Source organism: Caenorhabditis briggsae (assembly GCF_000004555.2).
Source record: "Caenorhabditis briggsae complete genome, chrIII, whole genome shotgun sequence".
NCBI lineage: Eukaryota > Metazoa > Nematoda > Chromadorea > Rhabditida > Rhabditidae > Caenorhabditis > Caenorhabditis briggsae.
In genome coordinates, this window is record NC_013490.2 from 9,734,472 (window position 1) to 9,753,919 (window position 19,448).

The following is a 19,448-nucleotide window of genomic DNA, read 5'->3' on the forward strand; positions in this document are numbered from 1 at the left end:
TATTCAGATAGTGAAAACGTGGTAGAATTCTTTTTTTTAATAGAAAACATTTGAAAAAAATAACGTTTTCCAGCTATGAGCAATTTATGATTTTCTTTAATTGGCCCGCAGATATCTCACAATTCTTTTAGATGTGGAAGTGATTTGGAGATTCTGAAATTTTTTATTTTTTATTTCTCCTCGGGATAATGTTTTAGGAAAATGTGAGAAGCGGTTCTAACAAAAAAACTAGCAAAAAAGTATGGAGCGTTTTGAGAAAAGGACACGAGTAGCTGGTTCGAAATTCGTGCTCTATTGGTTTTCTGCACACATTCAAAAAGTTGAACTTTCCGTTCGTAAAAATTTATTTGTAGCCTATAGGAATTGAATTAGAAATTATTTTTTACCGGGAAGGATAGAAAAAAGGGTGACGGAAAATGGATGAAAAATAGGAACGAAATGGAAAAAGAAGGGAATTGTTATTAAGAAACATCTGTTCAAGTTTGGATACTGGACCATTTTGGGATAATGATATGTATGCGAGACTTTCGAGTTATCATTTACCAAAAGTTTAGCATTTATTTAAAAAACATATTGATCGTTTTGAGCGCTGAAATTCTTGAGAAACTATCGACGAGAGCAGAGGTCAACTCAAAATTATGAAACGTTGGTCGATCGGAGTTATTATTCTGGCACGAAATTTATGGAAAACGAAAATCGAGAACAAAAGTATTACAGTAGGTTTTTGTTGACTACGGTAGTTCGGCCGTGTCTGCGGCCACCAGATTTTCTCTTCATAAGCAGCAACCAAGCCATCTTTCGAAGTGCACAAAAATTTTGGGATTGTTGTTGTACAAAGCAATTTAAAAGGTAACCACAACACCTCATCACCTCAGATTTCGATCAAAATTCCAGGATAGGTCGAGGGTAGCAAATCTAGACACCCCTGAAAGTTTTAGAATCCGCTGGCAAGTTTCAGCCGAGTTATATGACTTACAGTGCCAAAAATCGCGTTTTCAGTACAAAAATAGCGATTTTCAAAGACGATTTTCTCCGCTCCTAGGAGGCTTCAGAACATGAACATTGTTGTGTCATACTCAGAATTCAACAAAATTTTACATTTCAATCAACTTCTCGAAAAAATTATTTTGAAAATTTTCGAGAATTTTGTCCACTTGTTCTTTTTTTTAAAGTTTCAAACATAAATACAAAAATACTTTTTGATTAAAACATTTTGGAGTTAAGAAGGCAAGTTTTCAAAAATGAATCAGTTATATTTTGAATTAATTTTATCTGTCCTTTATGTGAACGAAGTCAAGAAATATACCTCAAAGAGAAGTCGTTTAAAACTCCCTAATCACAATTACCGTAAAATCTGTAATAGAAAGGCCCCCTAACTTTCAACTTTGAGCCCATTTATCTCGGTCCCTGACAAAGGTATGAAAAAATTGTCAACTGATAAATTGTTTATGATAAAATGATAAACATTTTATCAGTTTACACACTTTTGATATATTGCATAGGAACCGAGATAATTGAGCTCAAACTTGACAGTATCGTGGCCCTTCTACGTGGCCCACAGGTTTTACGGTACATGTAGAAACTTCAAATTGAAATTTAAATGTCGATCGAATAATTTTCAAAGACTATCAGATGAGGGCTGAATTGATGAAAAATAAAATTTTATTAAACAGACATTGAGCAGAAAAACGCTCAAGAAAGAACTGAAAAGGGAGAAATAAAAGAGCAGTTCGATTATTGTATAGTGGAAGCAGCGGTAGTTGTCTTCTTATTACTTTTTTTTTTTCTTTCCTTCGGTGGTTGTTCCAGTTGCTGTACTCGCGCAGGATGTCCCAGAAGCTCCTGTTGTTCCCGATTCCACCTGTACATTTGCAGCAGCATCCAACTGTTGTTGCTTTGATTTCTTCTTCTTCATGTAGAAAATTATTCCAGCAACAGAACAGCCCACGAGAAACAGAAGGACATAATAATGATGGCGCCCAGCGTCGTGTCTTTCTCCGTCGTTGTTGCAAGCGTTGTTGGTGGTGGTGATTCAGGAGTGGTTCCAGGAGGTGGGGCCGTTGTCGGTGGTGGTGGCGGCGGTGGAGGTGGCCGTTGTCGTTGGCCGAAACAGTCTGTTATGACACTGGTGGACAATTTCCAAACATCGATGAACTGCAAACAAGAGTTCTCAAGTGCAAGAAGAAGATTGGTTGAAAACTCACAAAAGCCATGATGAAACTGATGCCTTCTCTGTGAACATCTCTTCCCTTTATAGTGGTTTAGGCGGCACTGTATTGGATCCACAGGAACAGGGCAGGTCAGGTTGGTTAGCCATTATTACGGACACCGCTTGCTCAGTCATGTGAGTTGACGTGAGGTTTAGTGAAAACCTTTAAATTTATTCAGGTAGTGAAAACGTGGGAGAATTCTTTTTTGAACAGAAAATATTGGAATGAAAATCACATTTTAAACTTGGCCAACTTTTTCAGCTATAAGAAACGTCTTGATAATTGGATCATATGTAAATTCTTCAGCTCCACAACTAGCACTAGCGTGCAAGCATAATTTAATCTTTGAAAAATCATAACAATACCTAGACTTGAGGAATCGCTTTGAAAATTTCAGTAGCTTTGAATCAAAAGTAACATTATATTTCTACCAATTTTCGTGCTTTCAAGATACCCCTGTCTAAAGATATACCAGTTATTATCAGTCAGGGTAATTGTGCGCCACCCTGAACTCTCTTTTCAATGTCGTAATCGGTTAAGAAAGTGCAAGAAGTTTCAAGAAATAAACAAATGCTTTCCAATTTCTTCTCATTGAGCAATGCACATGTGTGGCTCAAAGTATAAACAATAAAACTTTGAGGATTAAGAAAAGGATCTTCAGGAAAATCGAAAGCATCAGGAATCAAGCGAGAACTGCCACGTCATAACCCCCATAAAAACTGATGTGAGCTTTATGGTTCCATAGAGTGCCAGCTAGAACTTTTTTTTCGCTTATTTCTCTAATCCTCTTCTAGATCATATATTAGTTCAGTTGACCCTTGGAACACTAGAAAAAAAATCACTCTTCTTCATTTTTCTTCTTCATCCATCCGAGTAGCCACAACACTTCTGAAGTCTCCGGTGGGAGGAGAATGTTGCAATTCGACCATGGCATCTGGAGAAATAGTACGAGGATCAGAGAGACACAGACACTTGATCGGGCGGTGCCTGTTGGCGCGTCGAAGAACTCTGCTCCGTCGTTTAATATACAGAGGAGGAGAAGGATTCGAGAAAGAAGAAGAAGAGAGGAAGGATGAAGTAGGAGAAGAAGAAGTGTAAAGCAGAAGCTTCGAGGCCAGCCGCCAAGAAGACTTTTCCTCTTTTCCTTTCTGTTTCTGTGTTTGCAAAACCTTTTACTAGGGGGAAGGATTCTATTTTTAAGATTTTTCCTTGTCTGAATCTGATAACCTTTTTTTTTAGTTTTGTATTCTTTAGCTACAGTATACTAAAACTTTTTCGATAACTTTCGAATGATCATATGGTTGAACGGTAAACACTACAATAGAGCGCCTTTCAGCTTTAAGCCAGTTTCTCGGTTCCTGTGAAAGATATGAAAAAGTTATCAACTGATGAATTGTTTATCATAAGATGGCCAAATTGTTATCAGTTGACAGATTTTTGATATCTCTCACAGTAATTGAGATAATTGAGCTAAATCTTGACAGTGTGGGGTCGTGTTGAAACCTCAAAGTATAAAAAAGTACAAAACATTTCTGAAACTCTAAACTCTTTTTCTCCGTAGACACCTTCTCTCCCGCCCTTGCTGACCCCTTTATCGCAGTGTATAGTGAAGAAAAAGAGGGAGAAGCAGTGACCTCGCACAGTTGGCAGATATTGCTGACAGCTCATCGTCTCCCTCTCTTCCTATATCCTCTCTATTCAATCGATCAGTTGGCTCTTCAATCAAAAGTTTGAAGCAAGGCAACAGAGAGACAGAATGTGTGTGAGTGGGAGCAAATTTTGATAAAAGACGGATGAGATTGGACTAGAGGAGAGGGATTGCGTGAAAGTTGATGTGCACTCTCTTTTCATGTGTTTTATGAACTATCACATTGATGGATTACCGTAGTTGTTTGATTTGATTGTATGTATAGGACATGAACTTTCTGAAACCTAAAAACTTTAAAGAGAAAGGGACTGTTAGTTGTCGAGGGAGTCGCAAAGATACAGGCTGACTAGACAAGTCAAAATCGGAAAACCGTATCTCCTCTAATAGAAGCTCACCCATACCGTCCACTTTGAACTCAATTATCTTGATTCGTATCAGCGATATGAAAAAATTGTCAACTGATAAACTGTTTATTATAAAGTCAACAATATTTTATTAGTTAACTTTTTTTTTTGGTATCCTTCACAAGAATCGAGATAATTGAGCTCAAAGCTGACGATTGGCTTCTAGTAATTGGTGGTATCAGAGGAAATACTGTATACAATTTTTTTGATTTTCCAAATCATAACCTGGTCTTGTCTATCTCATGTTGTAGATTAATTTTGGATCAAACAGTTCTTTTGTTCGGGATTTCGAGATAATTGAAAATCCCAATAAAAAAATTGGGATGGACAATTTATGAGATTGTTACAAAACATTTAACAATAGTATCGCAAATTTTTTTGGAATAAATATATTATTTTGAAGAAAACTCACCATAAACAAAGTAATAGGAAGGACCTCTAACTTTGAGATAATTTATCTCAGTTTCTGTGAAAGGTATAAGAAAGTTGTCAATAAACTGTTTATCACAATATCTATAATATTTTATCATTTGATCCATTCTCGATATCTTTCACAAAATGCGAGACAATTGAGCTCAAAGTTGACGAGCTTCTATTATAGGAAATACGGTATTTACAGCAAATTCATAAACTCAATCATCAAAATTTTTGTATTACAAATTAAACAATTTAGCTTTCCTCAATAGGTAACAATAAGTTGTTGATACTGATTTTCATCAAAGCTAGATTTTTGTGATCCGGTCTTTCTTTTACAATATTTTTAAAATTTCTTCCTTGAAATCTTTATTTATCCTCAAAACGATTGAAAAATTCAAAAATGGGTCGTGTTTTAACCATAGTGAAGTTTAAAATATCCTGAACATCTTACAATTAGTTTAAATTTCACAAGTTGAACACTTCTTTTAATTTTAGAATTCAGAAGTTTCGGGGAATCTTCATTCTTTTGATATCATTCTTTTGAATATTAGAAGCCCACCCAATACGCTTTGAGCTCAATTATCTCAATTCCTTCAAATGATATCAAACAATTTTTACAGATAAAATATTTATCACAACCCCAGCAATATTTTATCAATTGACGGATTTTTGACATCTCTCACAGGGGCCGAGATAATTGAGCTCAACGTGCACGTGTCGGGTGGGCTCCTATTAGAGCATTTACCGTATCCATCCCGTTAAAATAAATTTTCTTTTCGATTCTCCCTCTTGTCACTTCTGTTTCCATCTGACCCCAAATGAACCCTACGATTCGTATTGTTCAGCTGTTCTATTTCATTATTTCTCCTGCTGGTTTCAGTGTCATCTCGAGACAACATACAAATTCTCCTTCTCCTCAAACAGACATACAAAACCAAATCGAAACGAGAGACAAATTTCTCCAGATGTTTAGTAAAAAAATGACGAAGTGCGACGATGTACTTGCTCCGCTTCGTCCATCATTTTTGTTATAAATCGTTCCCCTTCTTCATTCCGAATCGTCCTTCCCCTTCTTTTTCGTTTTGCAACACATCGGTTTGCGAAGAGTTAGCCGGCTGTTGGCCACGGGGAAAAGAGAGCAGCTTCTCTGGATGATTGAGAAGAAGGCATCGGGATGAGGACGAAGTGTAATGTGTAATGCTCCTTTTCATTTTATCACAGATTTCCAACCACCAACTTTCTTTCGATTTTTTTTCAGCCAAAGTTAAATATTGGTTTACAGTACTTTTTACATCTGATACAGTAGAAGACATTGTCACATCTAGTGGGCGGTTAGTGGTTCCTACAGTTTGCTATGGATCATTATGGATCTCACTATCATTATGGATCGTACTTTTTTAATTTTTAAAATCATCAATTTAAAGAATTTAACTATGGAAGACTATGGAAGATTTCAAAAAATATTCTTTAGGATTTTTCTTTCGAAAATTTCGAATTTTTTAAACTCGACTCAGGATTGGCTAGGAAGAACCTCAAAATATCAGAGTCGCTTTCACGGTCGAAAAAAATATTTTTTCTCAAACAGAAAAAAAAGTGATTACCCCCTGAAATGAATGTCACCTTATACTTGTACTTTGAGCTCAATTATCTCGGTTCCTATAAGAAATATCATAAATGTGTCAACTGATAAAATATTGGTGATATTATAACAATCATTTTATGAGTTGAAAACTTTTTTATATCTTTGACAGGAACTGAGATAATTGAGCTCAAAAAGAAAGTGTTTCCGGTATTTTGAATTAAAATAACATTTAAGCACATACAGTTTTTCTTCGTTCTCAACTCCTTCCAACCCAATTTTAGCCTCTTCATCTGTTTAAGACAAAACAATGTTAATGTTTCATTTCCAGAACGACACCAATCTTTGGGTAACGAGAAGTCGATCCCCGTGACACCTAACAAATGTCGCGCTTATCGCTTCTCGGCTTGACGGCAGCCGTCGTGCTACTGTCGTCGTTCTACACGGATAGGTGAGTAGCTTATAAAAACCATTCAAAATTCATTTAAAACGTTTTCAGGATACATGTGGATGCTGCCGCTGCATGCAAAGGATGCGCTCCACCATGCGTATGCCCAGGAACCAAAGGAGAACGTGGTAATCCAGGATTCGGCGGTGAACCAGGTCATCCAGGAGCACCAGGACAAGATGGACCAGAAGGGGCTCCAGGAGCCTCTGGAATGTTTGGTGAGTTTCTTTAAAAAACTTCTTAATGAATCAAATATTGAAATTCCTTTGGAACGGCATCGTCGATGTTTTGTCCTGTAAAAGAAACAAAAAAGTTATCAGCCGATAACTTCCGGAATATCCTCAAATGGTCTCATTTGAGCCCATATATCTCATTTCCTATAGGAGATATCAAAAATTTATCAACTAACAAAATGTTTATCATAATACCAGTAATATTATGTTAGTTGGCCACTTTTTGATATCTCTCACAGGTACCGAGATAAATTGGCTCAAAGTTAAAGGGAGGGGAGTTATTGTATATAGAGTGCTTATGGGACCTGAAGAATTATAGTTCAATTTGACCCAATATATTTTAATCACTGAAAATGAAAATTCTCCATTTTTCTAACCCTTTTTTTCTTCAGGAGCCGAAGGAGACTTTGGAGACGTCGGAGCAAAGGGAGCTCGTGGAGACCGTGGTCTTCCCGGATCACCAGGACACCCAGGACTTCAAGGACTCGATGGATTACCCGGTATGAAAGGAGAGGAAGGAATCCCAGGATGCAACGGAACTGATGTAAGTCTGACCTTGGAGACTGACCTTTTGAAAAGTAAAGTGGACAACAAAAACTCTGAAATTGGATAAGTCTGTCAGTTGTTGTTAGTGTTTTGAGCGCATAGAAACTTGACTGAAATCTGCCACCACAAAAAAAACGGGGAGAAAAAATGAGTTAGAGAGAAGTGTCGGGATGAGTCGGTATGTGTGCAGCCGATGTGTAATGTCATGACTCATCCAATAGCCTCCTTCCCCCTCAACCAAGATGCATCGCACTATCATTGATCATAACTATTTCAGGGTTTCCCCGGAATCCCTGGACTTGCTGGACCACCAGGACAACCAGGACCAAATGGAAATCAAGGACGACCTGGAATTCCAGGACCACCTGGAGAGGGTGGAGTCAATTCGCAAGGACGTAAAGGAGTGAAAGGAGAATCTGGAAGACCAGGAGTTCCTGGACTTCCTGGTAACTCCGGATATCCAGGATTGAAAGGAGCCAAGGGAGATCCAGGACCGTACGGTCTGCCAGGATTCCCAGGAGTGGGTGGATTGAAAGGAAGAATGGGAATGAGAACTTCTGGAGTCAAGGGAGAAAAGGGATTGCCAGGACCGCCAGGACCACCAGGACCACCAGGATCCTATCCATGGGCCTCCAAACCAATTGAGATGGAGGTTTTGCAAGGGCCAGTTGGACCAGGAGGTAGGGCATTTTGATTGAAAAGGAAAATTTTCAAAATTCGTGTTTTACAGGAGTGAAAGGAGAAAAGGGACGTGACGGACCAGTCGGACCACCAGGAATGCTTGGACTTGACGGTCCACCAGGATATCCAGGACTCAAGGGACAAAAGGGAGATCCAGGAGATGCCGGACAACGCGTAAGCATATTTTCCCCTATTTTCTGAAAAACTATAACTTTTCGAATTTCAGGGAAAGCGTGGAAAGGATGGAGTCTCTGGAAGCTACGGAGAGAAGGGAACTCAAGGAGAGCAAGGAGTTCCAGGAACACCAGGATATCCAGGAACTAAGGGAGAAGCTGGAGAGCCAGGATACCCAGGACGGCCAGGTTTCGAAGGAGATTGTGGACCGGAAGGACAACTTGGAGAGGGAACTGGAGAAGCCGGACCACGTGGAGCTCAAGGATTCGATGGAGTTCAAGGAGCCAAGGGACTTCCAGGACACAATGGATTGCCAGGACCAGTCGGACCAAGAGGACCGGTTGGAGCTCCAGGAGCACCAGGAATGCCAGGAATCGATGGAATGCCGGGATACACCGAGAAAGGAGATAGAGGAGAGGATGGATATCCAGGATTCGCTGGAGAGCCAGGTCTTCCAGGAGAGTCTGGAGACTGTGGTTACCCAGGAGAGGATGGACTTCCAGGGTATGATATTCAAGGACCACCAGGACTTGATGGCCAATCTGGAAGAGACGGATTCCCAGGAATTCCAGGAGATATCGGAGACCCAGGATACTCGGGAGAGAAGGGATTCCCAGGAACTGGAGTTAATAAAGTCGGACCAGCAGGAATGACTGGATTGCCAGGAGAGCCAGGAATGCCAGGACGCATTGGAATGGACGGATATCCAGGACCACCAGGAAACAACGGAGAGCGAGGAGAAGACTGTGGATACTGTCCAGATGGACTTCCAGGAAATCCAGGAGACGTTGGATATCCAGGAATGAATGGATATCCAGGACCACCAGGACCAAACGGAGATCACGGAGACTGTGGAATGCCAGGACTTCCAGGAAAGCCAGGAGCTCCAGGGGCTGACGGAATCAATGTAAGTATTAAGCAATTATCTACAAATTTTCAAACAGTAAACGTTTTCAGGGATCCCCAGGACTTCCAGGAATTCCAGGATATCCAGGAATGAAGGGAGAAGACGGAGAGATCATCGGACCAATGGAAAACCCAGCTGGAATTCCAGGTCTCAAGGGAGATCGTGGTCTTCCAGGACTTCCAGGACGTCAAGGAAATGACGGGCTCCCAGGACTTCCAGGATCACCAGGACAAGATGGATTCCCAGGACTCAGAGGAGAACCAGGACTCTCTGGTATTGATGGAAAGAGAGGACGTCAAGGATCGGTAATTATTTCTCTTATTGTTTTTTTAACGTCTCAATTTTTAGCTCGGAATCCCAGGACTTCAAGGACCACAAGGAGACTCTTATCCAGGACAACCAGGAACCCCAGGATTCAAGGGAGAAGCTGGAGCCAACGGACTTCCAGGACTTCCAGGGGCCCAGGGACCACGTGGTATTCCAGCTCCACTGAGAATCGTCAATCAAGTCGCCGGACAGCCAGGAGTCGATGGTATGCCAGGACTTCCAGGAGACAGAGGAGCTGATGGACTTCCAGGACTTCCAGGACCAGTGAGTTTTTGAAAAAAAACATTTTCAACAAAGTGCAAAATTTCAAAACAATCGATATATCGTTTCAGGTCGGGCCAGACGGATACCCAGGAACTCCAGGAGAGCGTGGAATGGACGGACTTCCAGGATTCCCAGGACTTCATGGAGAGCCAGGAATGCGTGGACAACAAGGAGAAGTTGGATTTAATGGAGTCGATGGAGACTGCGGAGAGCCAGGACTCGACGGATATCCAGGACAACCGGGAGCACCAGGAGCACCAGGAGAGACTGGATACGGATTCCCAGGACAAGTCGGATACCCAGGACCAAATGGAGAGCCAGGAGCAGCTGGGCTTCCAGGACCAGACGGTTATCCAGGACGTGACGGACTTCCAGGAACTCCAGGATATCCAGGAGAGGTTGGAATGAACGGACAAGATGGTGCACCAGGAATGCCAGGAGCTCGCGGAGAGTCTGGACTTGTTGGAATCGACGGAAAGAAGGGACGTGATGGACAACCAGGACCACGTGGACAAGACGGAGTTCCAGGATACAGAGGAGAAGCTGGAGCACCAGGACAAAATGGAATGGATGGATATCCAGGAGCACCGGGAGATAACGGATACCCAGGAGCACCAGGACAAGACGGATACCCAGGACCGAATGGAATTCCAGGAGAAGACGGACTGGTTGGATTCCCAGGACTTCGTGGAGAACACGGAGACAATGGACTCCCAGGAATTGAGGGAGAATGTGGAGAGGAAGGAGCGAGAGGAACTGATGGACTTCCAGGATATCCAGGAGAACAAGGACAAGATGGACATCCAGGACTTCCAGGAGCTGATGGTCTTCCAGGATTGAGTGGAGAGCCAGGAGACTCTGGAATGCCAGGATACAGAGGACAACCAGGAGAGCCAGGAAACCTTGCCTATCCAGGAGCACCAGGAGATGTAAGGTTTTGAATTCAAATTTCCTGGAAAACATAAATCATTTCTCATGAAAAACATGAATCATTTCAGCTTGGATACCCAGGACCAGATGGACCACCAGGACTTGCTGGACCAGACGGGCTTCCAGGATTGAACGGAGAACGTGGAGAGGTTGGAGACAGCTATCCAGGAAACCCAGGACTTAGCGGACAACCAGGAGATGCTGGATACGATGGACTCGATGGAGTTCCAGGACCACCAGGATATCCAGGAATCACTGGAATGCCAGGACTCAAGGGAGAATCCGGACTTCCAGGACTTCCAGGACGTCAAGGACAAGATGGACTTCCAGGAGCACCTGGATTGGAAGGAGAGTGTGGAGAACAAGGATTCCCAGGAGCACCAGGACAGCCAGGTTATCCAGGACAGCAGGGACGTGAAGGAGAGAAGGGATACCCAGGAATGCCAGGAGAGAACGGGCTTTCAGGACTCCGCGGACAAGACGGACTTCCAGGATTGAAGGGAGAAAATGGTTTGGATGGTCAACCAGGTTATCCAGGAGCTCCAGGACAATTGGGAACTCCAGGAGACGTTGGATATCCAGGAGCACCTGGAGAAAATGGAGACAACGGACTTCAAGGACGTGACGGACAACCAGGTCTCCGCGGAGAGCCAGGACAACCAGGAATGCCAGGACTTCAAGGAAGAGATGGACAAACAGGACCAATCGGACCACCAGGAGATGATGGATATCCAGGAGCACCGGGACAAGACACATATGGACAGCCAGGACAGGCTGGACAGGATGGATATCCAGGACTTGATGGTCTTCCAGGATCCCCAGGACTTAATGGAGAGCCAGGAACACCAGGACAATACGGAATGCCAGGACTCCCAGGAATGCCAGGAGAGCCAGGACAAACCGGATATCCAGGAGAGCGTGGATTGGTTGGAATCGACGGAAAGCGTGGACACGATGGACTTCCAGGAGCACCAGGACTCGATGGAGTTATTGGAGTACCAGGAGTTGAAGGAGATTGTGGAGAGGATGGTCTTCCAGGACTTCCAGGGGCACCAGGAAGCAACGGATATCCAGGAGAACGTGGACTTCCAGGAGTTCCAGGACAACAGGGACGCTCGGGAGACAACGGATATCCAGGACAGCCAGGACAGCCAGGACTCAAGGGACCACGTGGAGATGATGGATATCCAGGACGTGACGGACTCGACGGAATGCCAGGAAGAGGAGGACCTCAAGGACTTCCAGGACCATTGGCTATGGAGATCAGAAATCCACCAGGTCTTTCAGGAGACAACGGATATCCAGGAGAAAAGGGATACCCAGGACTTCCAGGGGATAACGGTTAGTGATTAACTATAACAAACCAGAAAAAACCATTTTTATTATTACTATCATTTCAGGACTTCCGGGACCACCAGGAAAGGCCGGATACCCAGGAGCATCTGGACAAGACGGATATCCAGGACCACCAGGTCTTCCAGGAACACCTGGAGGTCTCGGAGATCAAGGATTCCAAGGAGAGCGTGGACGTGGTGGTCATCCAGGACTTCCAGGAACCCCAGGATACCCCGGATCTCCAGGAGGATGGGCTCCATCTCGTGGATTCACTTTCGCCAAGCACTCTCAAACAACAGCAGTTCCACAATGTCCACCGGGTACATCGCAACTCTGGGAGGGATATTCTCTTCTCTACGTACAAGGAAACGGACGTGCCAGTGGACAAGACCTCGGACAACCCGGATCATGTCTTTCTAAATTCAACACTATGCCATTCATGTTCTGTAACATGAACAGTGTTTGCCACGTGTCGAGTCGTAACGACTACTCCTTCTGGCTGTCAACGGACGAACCAATGACTCCAATGATGAATCCAGTGACCGGAACCGCCATTCGTCCATACATTTCCCGTTGTGCTGTCTGCGAAGTACCAACTCAAATCATCGCAGTTCACTCTCAAGACACATCAGTTCCACAGTGTCCACAGGGATGGTCGGGTATGTGGACCGGATATTCCTTCGTCATGCACACTGCCGCTGGAGCCGAGGGAACTGGACAGAGTCTCCAATCTCCAGGATCCTGTCTTGAGGAGTTCCGTGCTGTTCCATTCATTGAGTGTCACGGAAGAGGAACATGCAATTACTATGCCACCAACCACGGATTCTGGTTGTCGATTGTTGATCAGGTATGACACATTTTTTGTAAAACCTGTAATAAAAGGGCCTTATCAAAGATATTAAAAAGTAGTCAACTGATAAATTTTTATCATAATGTCGAAAGTCTCTTTCCGGTTGGCACATTTTTGATATCTCACATGGGAGCCAAGAAAAATGAGCTCAAACTTTTATTATAGGTTTTAGGGAATCTTAAACTTCTGAAATTTATTATTCTTCTGAATCTCCCTTTTTCCAGGACAAGCAATTCCGCAAACCAATGTCACAAACACTCAAGGCCGGAGGACTCAAAGATCGTGTGTCCAGATGCCAAGTGTGTCTCAAGAACCGATAATCACAATCACTTTTCCATTTTTTAATATTTATCAATTTCTACTTAAAATTCTCTTAATCTTTTATGCTTTTCCATTCTTTAAAATTTTTCAAATTTCCCCCAAGCCCACAAACTGCCCGCCAGAGCACATTTCACTGTGTGATACCAGATATAAAATTCTCTCTTTTAAATCCTGCCTTTTTGAAAAATAAGCTTGTTAAGTTTTCATTGCATTTCTCATCTTTTTTATTTTTCTTCCTTTTTTGGAAAAAAAACAATATTGTCACCTAATAAAATTAAAATAAAGATTTCTTGAATTATGTTGTAGCTGGCTTTAGAAGGGGATGCACAGGAAATGGAAACTACTGTATTCAGGTTTTTTCTGGTATTAAAAATTTCAAAGATATGGAGATTTCTCTAGGAAAGTTCGGAACGGAATTCGGGATTTCGAAAATTCGACCATTTTCAGAATTGAAGGTTTTCGGACAACTGTATGTCAAAGACGCAAAAAAGATTCCCAGCGAAATTTCTTTGAATTTTTTCGCTTTTTCAAAGTCTGTTTGTCAAACGCAATTTTAACATCTCTGCCGTAACTGCTCTAAAATCCCACACTATACGTGCACTTTGAGCTCAATTATCTCAGTTCCTATGCAAGATATCAAAAATGAAGGGGGCAGGGATGTACAGAATGACCTTTTCGGAATTTTTCGAAATTTCGTAAATTAGAATTTTAAAAATTTCGGAATTTCGGAATATTCCGATTTCGAAACTCGGAATCTCGGAGATTCCGATTTTTAAAAATTTGGAACTTTAAAAAATTCAAATTTCAAGATACAAATTCCATTTTTCCATCACAAAAACGCCGAAAAGCTAGAAATTCTGAAGACTTCGAGGTTCTGAAATTCTAAAATTCTAATGTTTCAAGGTTCCCATATCCCAAGACTTTGAAACTCCATTTTGATGATTTTAGATTCTTTCCAAGCTTAAAAACGGTCGTATGAAAAGCGTTCCGTTGAATGGTGTAAGTTGTTTTTGAGTGTCAAAGATCGTAATCTTCTCGTCTTTACCTCCCCCTCGTCTTCTGTCTTCAGAATTATCCAAACGACTTTTTTCTCCTTCTTCTTCTCCCATATCCATTCCCTATTTGTCTTTCCTCTTCTCCCTTTTTCTTCTCCAAATGAACATCCAATTTGTTGCGGATATTCTCCATCCGAGAACCAACCCGATAGCATATATAACTGGTTTGTCTAACCTATATAGACTGGTATAAAATCTCAATAAGACATATTTTTGATTTTATTCAGAAAACATTGTCTATTCTCTGAATAAATGTTTTTATTTTTCATTTCTCCTTCATTCTCGTATCTTTGACACCCTCTGATAACTGGCTTATATCCTCAAAAGCCTTTTTCTTGGGATCGAATGGCCGGTTCTTTCTTCCTTGATACACTCATCGTTGACGGCCAATTCGATTGCCGTCGTCGATGAAGAAAAACAGGAAGAATTGAATAAGAAAAAGCGAAAAGAATGGGATAATCAGTCGGACGCTTTTGACGACATTTTCCAGTTTTCAACAGTTTATACAAAACAAAATGTCACAACAATAGCCACGAAAAAAAGAACAGCTGGTATTTCTTGCAGCCGATTTGTTTGGATTTTTTTTTTAATTTTGTTTGGAGCTTATTTTTCCAAAAAAAAATCTTAAAATTCTGAAAATTTTCAGGACTACAAAACAGCTGTTTTAGTTAAAATATTTTAGCATATTCTGTACCTCTCTTAGTATTATACAATTTTCTGCTGAAAATAGTTACCGTATTCCCTCTAATAGAAGCCAACCCAACCTGTCCACTTTGAGCTCATTATCTCATTCCCTGTAAAATATATCAAAAAGTGGTCAACTGTCAATTCGTTTATTATAAAACCAACAATGTTTTATCAGCTGACATATTTTTGACATCTCTTACAGGAATGGAGATAATTGAGCTCGAAAATCTCGGTTCGGGTGGACTTCTAAAAGATGGAGTACGGTAAGAATACGATAAGATTTTCCAGCGTTGTAATATCCAGTACAGTTCCTATTCTGATTGTCTCTCTATCCTCTATTTTTTTTCTCTTTTCAAAAACTTTCTCAATTCGACATCGTAGGCTAAAAGCACAACTAATTCTTCTCTATAAATTTTTAAATGGCTCCGCCTACTTTCCTAACCTAAATGCGCATGTCAAATACTCCTCCTCCCCTCGTCGCCCTATGAACTTAATTATTGTTCAGCCCTACTCCTCTGACTATTTTTCTTCAATTGTTCCCCTGTGGAACGCCATCACTTCCCAAGTTACCCGATTTCTCCTACCTTCCGAGTTGAATCCTTAATTTCTTCCAGTATTACCCGTTATTGATATATTTGCTCCCTATTTTTCTTTTTCTACCGGTTACATCTTTCCTGTGTCAAATATCTAACAAGGGAAGTGTTTTCAGAGAGGCGTTGAGAATTTGCTCAAAATTTCAGTACTGATAGTTTGAGATATCCGCAACACGATGACGAAAAAATCTAGGTCATAACCCCACCAGGAAGCTGAAAATCTTCGTCTGAAAATTCTGCCCGATTTGGGCGCGCACTTTCCCCCCTCTCCTATACGCCCTCCTCGCCAGAAGAAAATGTCGGTTGTGTGGTGTAGCGGTAAGAGGGTAACTCATTAGGTGAGACTCCACTGGTTCGAACCCCACTGTGGTTAACATTTTTTTTGTTTTTTTTTCATGTTTTTCTAACAATCAGAAGTTATCAGTAGAGCATGGATTTGTATTTCAACTCGCAGAAAGTTCTGGAAGCAGCAGAAAATTGCTATAAAAGGCGATTTTTTTTTTCATTTGTTCCTGTTTTTCTATTTTTTTTTCTTCGTATTTATAGCTATTATTTGTCTAGCTGATGTCGAAGTTTCGTCGCATTTTGACATACATTCTGGATCTGGGAGTCAATCCTAAGCGTCAGCCATTGGATGAAGAGGATCTCAAGCTCGCGGCTTATTTGATTGACCTCGGTGAATCGATCGATAAGGGAGACTTTGATATTGAAATGGAACAGCACCTTTCAAATTTTGAAGACGATCTACAGGATTTGAGTAAGTTTCAGTTCAGTGAATCATTACATATACATATGTCGACTCGTCTATGCCGAAGGATGCTCTTCTCATTGTAGATTCGTGGAACAGCTGGAAAGACACTGCCGCCATCGATTCGGTCACCCCTTCATCCCACAAGTTGAAATTATTGACGATTCCTGCTGGATGCACTGGGCGTATCCAACCATGTGCTGTTGGCATTTTTGGATCCTTCAAGAAAGTTGTGAAGACACTCACCAACTATGCCCAATTGACCAACAGCAACTACAAGTTTCAAACCAGGGATGAAACTCTGAAGGTCAGCTACCTATTTGTCAAACAGCTCAAAAAATGAGTTTACAGCTCCTCTCCCTCGTCTGGCGGCAGCTGTGCTCTCCGAAGCTCGAGAAGTGGGCCCGATATGCTTGGGTTGCAGCTGGATACGATGTGCCCCGTCCAGCAAGTTTCGAAACTCCAGCACAACTTCTGTTTCCACGAGGTGTCGCTGGAGATTGTACAATGCATGGTTGCTCCAGCACATCGTTTGTGAAGTGTCTCTATTGTGAAAAATTATTCTGTTTCGAACATTTTGTCATTGACCATCACAACTGTTGATTGATTTTGATTTATTTAATAAAATTTTGATAAATTCAGTACCTCTATATCTTCGAAATATTGATAAAAAGTATGAAAAAAAAACAAAAAAATGTTAACCACAGTGGGGTTCGAACCAGTGGAGTCTCACCTAATGAGTTACCCTCTTACCGCTACACCACACAACCGACATTTTCCTCTGGCGCGGAGGGCGTATAGGAGAGGGGGGAAAGTGCGCGCCCAAATCGGGCAGAATTTTCAGACGAAGATTTTCAGCTTCCTGGTGGGGTTATGACCTAGATTTTTTCGTCATCGTGTTGCGGATCGTGAGGGGCATTTTTTCTGAGTCTTTCATGTCCTGCCCTCTAATGTTTTATTACACCTGATCAATAAACAAATTAAATTAAAGATGCTAACAGTTTCTATATTTCATTTGAATGATTTCTTACTGAAAATTTCTTTGTTACAAAATTGAACCTTATATGTTTATTAATACTTAATAGTTTCTGAATTAGACTTAATTACATTAAAATAAACTTAAATCAAATTTTACACATTTTCGCAATCAACAAAGTTTCTAGTAACTTTTGGATATGTTCCTTTTAACCTTGGGACCCCAGGTGCCTAGAAAAGGTCCAATTTTTAAAGGTGCATATCTCAAAAATTACAGTAGCTACAAAAAATGTCAAAAGTTTTTCAACTGGTAAACTATTTATCTCAATATCACCAATGTTTTATCAGTTGACACATTTTTGATCACTTTCACTGGAATCGAGATAATTGAGCTCAAAGTTGAAAGCTAGGGGCCCTTCTATTACAGGTTTTGTGATACATTTAACCTTTTCTAATAATTTATCTGTTGTAACGCTCTACATGATTCTATATTTCACTCTTTTACTATTACTGTAGCTATCCTAATCTCTCCGATTCACACTTCATTGATAACTGACATCTTCTGAATCATTCCATTTCGGAAGATTGGGTAATTATGAAGAATAGGTCACACTCGTCTCATCTTGTCCATCCCGACCGATTCAAACTTTCTTTTTAAAGATCGCATTTTTCCTACTATCTCCGTCTCTCCCACTTCCACACCTTCTCACTTCCCAGTAACTTTTTCCCCGTTTTCCGCTTATATCCAATGACGCGAGACCATCATTCCGACCACCTGGAAACTGAGTGTTCCGGACGGCACTTCTTCTACTTCTTCTTCTTTTGATCACGAAAACAGTTGAATGGATGTTCTGAGAGGAAGAAGAAATAGAAGCTGCCGCGATTTCTGAACGAGAAGAAGACTTTCGATTTCCGAAAAATCCTTGGAATACACATCGTTTCTTCGTCTCTCCGTTTTCTCTCACATCCAGAAATAATACGTTCCTTCCTATTTTCTTTCTTCGCCTTCTTCAATTTTCTCGATTTTACAAGAAACGCAGAACGAGAAAGAACGGATTCGAATAGTAATCCCGTTTCTGTATGTTTAGTTTTTTTTTTCCTTTTCTGTCTCATCCATAAATTATCTTGTTTTTTATTGTCTCAGTCAACTTGTTCCATAAAAATCCTTCTGTTTTTTCTCAATATTCATAAAATTTTACATAGTATGATGAATTATGATAGATTGGTCTAGTTGCAGTTAATTAATCTGAAAATACAGAACACGGAAATTTTTGTTTTTCAAAATTCAGCTCGAAAAGAGCTTTAAAATGAGTATACGCATGACTAGGCTCCGCCCATTTTGGGTCCCGCAACGAAAACCACACTAACCCAAAATAGGAGGACCTAGGTCGTGTTTAGGCTCACTTTGAAGCTCATGCCCTCGAAAAATGAAGTGCGCAGTTTTCAAAGCAAAAAATGGCATTGGGATTCAACTGTTGTGAGATATTTTTTGGATGAAAGTAAACAATTAATTTGATCCTGATCTTCAAAATTTATCGAAAAAGGCATATAAAAAGTGTCCAACTTTATTCCATTTCAATTTAAATTTTTTAGAGATTCAAGTTTTTTGAAAATCCATTAAAAGTGCAGAAATGAGCTTCAAATTCACAACATGACTCTGAAATGTATCGTTTTCTCAATGTATACAGTATTCTCTAATAGTACTTCGAACTAAATTATCTCGCTTCCTGTAAAATATATCAAAATTCTGACAACTGATAAAATGTGTATCATATTGTCACCAACATTTGTTTAGTTTGCAGATTTTTTATATCTCTTGAAGGAACCGAGATAATTGAGCTCAAAGTGCATGTTAAGGGTAGAAATTGTATTAGAGCAAATACGGTATGTGAATACCATAACTGCTCTGAAAGAAGCCCACACAATCTGTCAACTTTGAGCTCATGTATCTCAATTCCTGTGAAAGATATCGAAAATTTGTCAACTGATGAAATGAAAACATCATATCATCACTAGCATTTTATCAGTTGTTTATCAGTTGTTTTGGATATCTCTTTAAAAAACCGAGACAATTGAGCTCAAAGAGAGCCTGCCGTATTTGAACTCTTCTCATTGT

The 19,448-nt window shown here is 40.8% G+C and overlaps 2 protein-coding genes across 2 annotated transcripts; both read left to right on the top strand.

Moving 5' to 3' along the window:
- Nucleotides 1-6,641: 6,641 nt before the first annotated feature.
- Nucleotides 6,642-13,273, top strand: Cbr-emb-9 (the record flags this gene model as incomplete). The annotated part of the gene is made up of 12 exons (XM_002641724.1): nucleotides 6,642-6,709; nucleotides 6,758-6,924; nucleotides 7,332-7,483; nucleotides 7,763-8,165; nucleotides 8,216-8,340; nucleotides 8,393-9,247; nucleotides 9,298-9,552; nucleotides 9,596-9,838; nucleotides 9,907-10,767; nucleotides 10,837-12,109; nucleotides 12,169-12,950; nucleotides 13,178-13,273. The coding sequence occupies 12 exons, from the start codon at nucleotides 6,642-6,644 to the stop codon at nucleotides 13,271-13,273; spliced, it is 5,280 nt and encodes a 1,759-aa protein (XP_002641770.1).
- Nucleotides 13,274-16,173: 2,900 nt separating this feature from the next.
- Nucleotides 16,174-16,960, top strand: CBG10117 (the record flags this gene model as incomplete). Its single annotated transcript, XM_002641725.2, is given in 3 exon segments — nucleotides 16,174-16,395; nucleotides 16,407-16,664; nucleotides 16,709-16,960. The coding sequence occupies 3 exon segments, from the start codon at nucleotides 16,174-16,176 to the stop codon at nucleotides 16,958-16,960; spliced, it is 732 nt and encodes a 243-aa protein (XP_002641771.2).
- Between the last annotated feature and the right edge of the window lie 2,488 nt (nucleotides 16,961-19,448).